Source organism: Psammomys obesus, unplaced genomic scaffold, assembly GCF_907164565.1.
Source record: "Psammomys obesus unplaced genomic scaffold, mPsaObe1.curated_primary_1811, whole genome shotgun sequence".
NCBI classification, from domain to species: Eukaryota; Metazoa; Chordata; class Mammalia; order Rodentia; family Muridae; genus Psammomys; species Psammomys obesus.
Window position 1 is genome coordinate 7845870 of NW_026596240.1, and position 7676 is coordinate 7853545.

Genomic DNA, 7676 nt, shown 5'->3' on the forward strand with positions numbered 1-7676 from the left:
TTGAGGATGTTGAGGAAGAAGTATAATTAATTAGAGATCATATTGAGCTAAATTAGTCAAATGATGAAAGATAAATGTCATGTTCTTTCTTACATTCTCACTTGTGGAACCTAAACTTCACACACACACACACACACACACACACACACACACACAACATAAAAGTCAGCACTCAGTAATAATACAAGTATAAATGCATGGACATGCACATACCTATGTGGATATAAAAGTTACAAAAAGAAAAAATGAGGGAAAAGAAAGAAAATTAGCAGGAAAGGGTAATAGACTATGACACTGTCAAAATATGTGATGTAGTGACACACTAAAACAGAAATATTATGGGGAAATACTTTGAACAATAAATAGCTTATTAATTAAAAGAGAGTTACATATTGCTTAAATATTGGGAGATTTCATTTAGCAAAATATTGACAAAGTATGCTCTCTGGAGGACCTGCCAGAGGATTTCCCTGTAACTTAGGCACATGCATAAATTCATTATAAGGATGATGAAAGAATTCCAGGTTTATAATTGAAGTAGCCTTCGTTTCTTTTTATATTTTATTTTTGTATTAACTATAGTTTATTCATTTTGTATCCCAGCTGTAGCCCCTTCCTCATTCCTTCCCAATCCCACCCTATCTTCTTCATCTCCTCCCATGCCCCTCTCCAAGTCCACCGATGGGGGAGTATCTTCTCCCCTTCCATCTGACCCTAGCTTATCAGGTCTTTGTTTCTATTCCAATGTTTTAGCCATTTTTAAATATTCATTCTTCACTGTCACCGTCCCACAGACACTCCTCCATAACATTAGACTCTTAAAAATCATCTTTTCCAAAAATCCCTAGCTGAAGTAGAATATTTTACTTAGCAAATATTAAACAAACATATAAAATTATTCTGATAAAAGCCCTGAATTTGTTTCAGATGACTGACAAAATATCTATAAATAAGGGAAACTCATAAATAATCTCTACTAAGACTTCTCACTAATCATGCTACTTTTTCTGACCCTCTCATATCCTTACCCCACTCACTTCACCATGGTCTAGTCATGCCCAACAAAGTCTATTGTCTTGCCCAATTAAATTGAGGACATTTTCAGTGTCTTTCCTAAAGGACAGATTAGAATCACAGGAACCTTTCTCCAAAGGGCAATTGAGTCTCACACAAACATTCCTGCAGAACATCTGAAAACATATCTTTGCAGCTAAAGAAGAGAATCATGGCTTACATTATCTTATAAAAATATAACAGGGCACAGGGGTCCTGTATAAGACTGTTTCTCCAACCGAGGACCATGTATGGACATAACCTAGAACCGCTGCTCCTATGTATCCCATGGTAGCTCAGTATCCAAGTGGGTTTCCCTAGTAAGGGGAACAGGAACTATTTCTGACATGAACTCAACGACTGAGTCCTTTACCTCCCCCTGCCTCCCGAGGGAGGAGCAGCCTTGCTAGGCCACAGAGGAGGACATTGCAGCCAGTCCTGAAAATAACCATTGATAAGGTAGGGTCAGATGGAAAGGGAGGAGGACCTTCCCTAACAGTGGACTTGGAAAGGGACAGGGAGGAGATGAGGGAGGGACAGTGGGATTGGGAGGGAGGGAGGGAGGGGGCTACGGCTGGGATACAAAGTAAATAACCTGTGATTAATATTAAAAAAATATTTTTTTAAAAAAATATGCATGAAGCCGACAATAAGAGGACAATTATGGTTGAGGGATAAGTTTAGTTTCTATTAGCTTGTCCCAAAGAGTCCTTACAGAAAGTCATCTTAAAATTTTTCCTACTTTAGAATTTTTAAGTATTTCTAAAACCATGCTCAGAATATTTTTATTTGAAATCTCTATAATTTTAGATCATATGGTACCATGTGGTGGAATGTCTTATTAACATTTCAAACACTTTGTAGGCTGTTACAGTTCTGCCTTGCTCCTGGAGTGATCTTATCAGAGCTTCAAGTGCTTAGCACTATTAGCATCACAATCTTTGTTCATATAAGATGACACAGTTCATGCCTGGAGTCAACTGAGTGACTGTACTTTCTCATTCAAAAAAGGATTAAAAATATTGATTTCCAGCATGTGCTGTCACTTGGGGTTTTTATCTTAGACATTATGATGTAGCTGATAGGCAGCTCACTCTTCATGTGGTTTTCCCTAGTAAGGGGAGCAGTGATTGTCTCTGACATGGACTTTGATGCCCTCCCCAACAGAAAGATCTCATTGAAACTTCTTGGCACTAGAATTCACCTAAAGACATTGTAACTTAAACAAGGTGGAGCATAATCATTAGGACTTTAGTTTGTGGCTTCCAGATATTTTCAAGATCAATAGCTTGGTTTTTCTGATGAGTAGCTCTAACTTGAACACAGAAGAAATGGTGAAGTCAGGGCTATACCTGTGTAACTTAGGAAGTGAATTCACTCAACCACCAGAGTGAATAAGAATTTTTCACAAATAGTGATAAAACAATACACACAGTTACCAGAGGAAGAATATATGGGGCACAGGCTAGAATCACTAGTCTAGAAAGTCATAATTACTTTCTCCAAAAATCAAGGTCAAGAAAACAACACAATCCTTTTTTAAAAGAATTGTTTTTAAATTTATTCATGTGTATTAGTTTATGTGATTGTGCACATACGTACATGTTGAATTCCCTGGATTTGAAGTTACAGGAGGTTGTGAACTGCCTGATATGTAATAACAACTGAAATCAGGTCTTCCGCAAGAGCAGAAAGTAGTCTTAATTTTTAAGTCTTTTTCCCAGTCCTTCTAAAATGTTAACAGAGAGATTCTAATCCATGTTCTGATGTATCACAAGGTTACTTGAGTGCATTATTTAGGAAAAGAAGAAAGCTAATTCTTCCTGTGCATTCTTTAACTTAAAGAGAAAAAAAAAAGAATATTAGCATGGAAAATATCAATAAGAAAATCCAATCAGCTGGGAAAATCCAAGGGTGGGCCAGTAGATGTAATAGAAGAAAGTCTAAGAATATGTGAAAGCTCTACTGTATAAGGTGAATAATAATCCTTATTAATCTTAAACCTCACTGAAGAGAAGGAAGGCAGCATGGACTTTCTGTTTGTGGGACAGCTGATGTTCTCGAGCAATTTAGGAAGAGGAGGAAGATCAAGACAGGAGTAGGCATGCCACATGAGCAGACAACATTCGGTGAAGAGTGTAAGACAGCCTAAGCAGGAATCTGTAAGTGGTAAATTTTAGAGAAAAAAAAATGTATACAGTATGAGGTAGAGAGAAGAGAGAAAATACTAGAAAAGAAAAAAAATTTGTTGGTGTTTAATTATTTTAGTTCTTTTTATATTTTAGATATTAGCCATCTGTGGGATACAGGGTTGGTGATGATCTTTTCCCAGTCTGTAGGTTGTTGTCTTGGTCTGATGACAGTGCCCTTTGCTTTACAGAAGCTTTTCAGTTTTATGAGTTCCCATTTTTTGTTGTTCATCTTAGAGTCTGAGCTGTGCCAATGACTTTAAGTCTCTTCCCCACTTTTCTTCTAACATTTTTAGTGTGTCTGATTTTATGTTGAGGCCTTCGATCTACATGAAGACATCCAGTTAGAAAAGCACCATTTTTTGAAGATGGTATCTTTTTTTTTTTTTTTTCACTGTATGGTTTTGGCTTCTTTGTCAAAATTCAAGCGTCTATAGGTGAGTAGATTTATTTCTGGGTCGTCTATTCAATTCCATTGATCCACCAGTCTGCTTTTATGGTAGCACCAAGCAGTTTTTATTACTGTCACTCTATAATAAAGCTTAAGATCAGGGGTAGAGATGCCTCCAGAAGATCTTCAGGGAGTCCTTGGAAGAGTGGATGGAAAGATGGACCCAGAGGGACAGGAGCTCTACACGGAGAGCAACAAAGCCAACAAATCTAGGCCCACTGGGTCATGCAGAGACCAACCAATGACCATGCATGGATCGGACCTAGATCCCATGCTCAGATGTATCCAATAGGCAGCTCAGTCTCCATGTGGGTCCCATAGTAAGGGAGGTAGTGACTGTCTCTTACATGGACTCTGTTGCATGCCCTTTGATCATGTTCCCTGGTGGATGGCCTTTCCAGGCCACATAGGAAGAGGATCCAGGCAGTCTTGAGATTTGTTTGGCTAGTGTCAGAGTGTAGGGAATGAAGGATTCCCCTTTCTGTGGTCTGGGGGAGAAGTATAAGAGGAAAGAGGGAGGGAGTGTGGGACAAGGAGGAGAAAAGCGAGGGTGCTACAATCGAGATAGAAGGTGAATAAAGTATAAAATTGTCTTTCTCTAATGTCACACAACTCCTTTGGATGCTCCTGCTGCTCTTTCTCTCTCATTAGCCATCTTGAGTTTCTGGAAGGGTTTTGTTCTTGCTCAGGTACCTGCAATGAGGTTGTACAACAAAATATTTTTTTTCACTTGAGAACTTTTCCAACTGTGAGTACAAACATTTCATCACCTGTGACCATTCCCATAATGTCCCAGAAAGACATGACTCCTGTTGCCAGAATTTCTGTATGACACCTGTGCCAAAGGTAACTCTTCTGAGACTCTATGTCCCTCCTTTATATCACTCAGAATGAGCCTTCTGCTCTATCCCATTGCATATAAAAGGCCTACCACTACATAGCCTGTTAACATTGATTATACCTAGCTGGTAAGTAAGTATGCTTACAAGAGGAATATTCCTCCAACACAAGCTACTGTACTTAGATGTGGGGAAAAAGACAGAGGGATGTTATACAAAGGTTACAGAAGTACAGTTCTGCAGTAGAGGTCCAAAATGCCTTTATATTACTAGGTTTATAAACTTCTAAAATCTCTAGAGAAGAAATTGAGTATATGGGGGTGCAAGACAACATTCTTACACTAAGAAATTAAGAGATAAGGGGCATTGTGTGAAATTAAGCTTTCTATGTTCACAACTCCTAGAATTTCATTCTCTTTGTTCTTTAATAGAAATTGTTGATTTAGAAGTTAAATCTAAGACTACTGATCAGCATGGCTCAGAAGAATGCATACTTTATCCTTTCCACATTCCTGATGTTCCTGTCATTCAGCCAAGGTGAGCTTGTTGAAGCACTATCCCTACATACCTGAAAGCTTTGCTCCATCTGTATACATGGTCATGTGCTTTGAGGAAAGGAATGGTAAACATTGGAGGTTAACCAGTCATTCTTATGGATTCACAGATCATGGAAAAATACATCGCCAATTGCCAAAAAATTTGAGTTGGACAGTTAAATAATCTCTTGTTCATAACAACTGATGCTTTTTTAGTTGATCTGGTTAAATCTAGATGACTTTATTAATTTGGAGAGGATTGCATGCAAAAAATATAAAACTATGGAGGACATTATGTAAGAAAAGCTATAAGAATCACAGAAAAGCACTTCAGAAAAAAAAAGGGGGGGGACAATTGTGGAGAAACAGCATGAGAAATTAATTGTGAGTTCTTGTCTCAAGGAAAGAAAGCCTGAAAGAGAAAAGCCAGAATGGAGGAGTGCAGAGTAGGCATTCACTCTATTGCCTGTACTACATCCTTACATACCTATAAAGTAGACAACAATGGTTATCTCATCTTCAGGCTTTGGCAAATTCTCATGATGTCCTTCACTTCCCCATCCTTTCCTAGGTCAAGGGGCTGCAGAAGACTTGCTTTTGGCAGAAAACGATCTTCCTTCTGTTAAAATAAACTGCCCAGAAGGTGCTAATGCCTATGGTTCCTACTGCTACTACTTCATTGAAGATCGTTTGACCTGGGGGGAGGCAGACGTAAGTGAAGACAGATATGTGGCAGGGGGAGGGATCAGAAGATAGAGAGAGTTAACATTTCCTGTGGCTTTATAAGATAGAGCAGATTACCTATTTTTCCCATCACCAACTAAATTTTCCCCTTGATTATGACTTCTAGTTTGAATCTCCTACAGAGATCTCGGTGCTGAATCACAGTATCATCAGGAACATTTCTGTATTGTCCCTTTTCTCAAACATTCTTTAGGAGAAACAGTATATTGTTCAAAACTCCCTTTTCTATTGAGTAATCTATTTTTCCCCCTCTGGACACCACAGCTCTTTTGCCAGAACATGAATTCAGGTCATCTGGTATCAGTGCTCAGCCAGGCTGAGAGCAATTTTGTGGCCTCTCTGGTTAAGGAGAGTGGTACTACAGTTACCAATGTCTGGACTGGACTTCATGACCCCAAAAATGTGAGTTTGTGGCCTCTTTATCTCCTAATAATCAGATGCAGGAGAACTGGGAGAACCAAGTCTAACCTGTGAAAAGCCAAATTTACAACACTCATAGAAAAGAAATGTGTTTGTGAATGCTAGGATATATTAGCATGTTGAGGTTCCCTGAACATGGTATAGAGATAGCTGGGGCTAAAATTCTTTATACCTCCATACATTCATGGTCAATTTTATTGTATTATCCAAGTAACATTTGCTATATAGTGATCATTATTTATAGTGTGTCTTGATGATTCATGTTATAACAGAATCGTCTTCAGATGACAAAGAAGAAAATAATTGATTGCTTGTTTTGGCATATCTGTTGTTATACCAACACATCTAGTATTATCTAGGAGTATTCTGAACTAGGCAAGCTTTGGGTCTCAAGAAAGAGATTCTGGGAATGGCTTTCTGTGATAAGTATTTCTGGATCTTTGTAAAATTCAGAGTATTTACCTCTCTGGAGGAAAATGGAAGGAGTTGAATATTTGGAGAAAGGACAAAAACAAAGAAACATTGTTCTGAAGTGGGACTGTGACATTTACTTGACTCTTTCACTATAGAACCGTCGTTGGCACTGGAGCAGCGGATCTCTATTTCTCTACAAATCATGGGCCACTGGGGCTCCAAGCACCGCCAATCGTGGTTATTGTGTGACACTGACGTCAAACACAGGTAAGAATCCTAGTCTCATGTTGCTGTTTGTTTCTTCTGCTCAACTCTGGGGATATACCTGGGGCTGGAGATAGGGAAGGGTTACTTATAAGAGAAAGAGAAGAGTGTTCCCCTTATTTCTTGTCCAGTCAGTCTTAAAACTAGATAAAACCATATTCTCTCCGTCTGACTTTTGCCCCCATTGGCTTTTAGCATACAAGAAATGGAAGGATGAGTACTGTGATGCTCAGTACTCCTTTGTCTGCAAGTTCAAAGCCTAAAGTCACCTGTCCAACTGATGTTCAGAACTCTGTTACTATGTAGTAAAAAATGAAAGAAGACCATTGATCCATCCCTAATTAAATAAATATCCTCAAGAAAAAAAAAAAAGATTTGCAGTATGTTTTTTTTTCTATCACCCCAGATCCTTACCACTTCTCCCACCATCCAGTTACATCCAATCTTTCTCTGTCACTTAAAAACAAACAAACAAACAAACAAACAAACAGGCAAACAAAAATGAAAACAAGCAAACCAGTATAAAACAACACAAAGAAAAAGTCCACTAAAAATTCACACAGAAAGAGAGAGATACATACAAGCAAAAACCATAAAAAGACAAAATTAGAAACCATAATACTTGTTTTTTTTTCTGATACATTTTTTGGGGGACCATGGGCTAATGAAGATAAAATTGTGCCCTGCGATTGTGCATTCTTTTGAGTTCACTATGTCCATTGCCAGTGCTTGAGTACCTAAGATGAAAAGGGTTCCAGCACTGCCT

The 7676-nt window shown here is 38.4% G+C and overlaps 1 protein-coding gene across 1 annotated transcript; it reads left to right on the forward strand.

Annotated features, from left to right (window-relative positions):
- The first annotated feature begins 4605 nt into the window (after nt 1-4605).
- Nucleotides 4606-7284, forward strand: LOC129668440 (lithostathine-2). The gene is made up of 6 exons (XM_055596457.1): nt 4606-4661; nt 4964-5069; nt 5640-5779; nt 6077-6214; nt 6802-6913; nt 7106-7284. Exons 2-6 carry the CDS (start codon nt 5006-5008, stop codon nt 7171-7173), a joined length of 522 nt encoding a protein of 173 aa, XP_055452432.1. The 5' UTR covers nt 4606-4661; nt 4964-5005; the 3' UTR covers nt 7174-7284.
- Nucleotides 7285-7676: the final 392 nt, after the last annotated feature.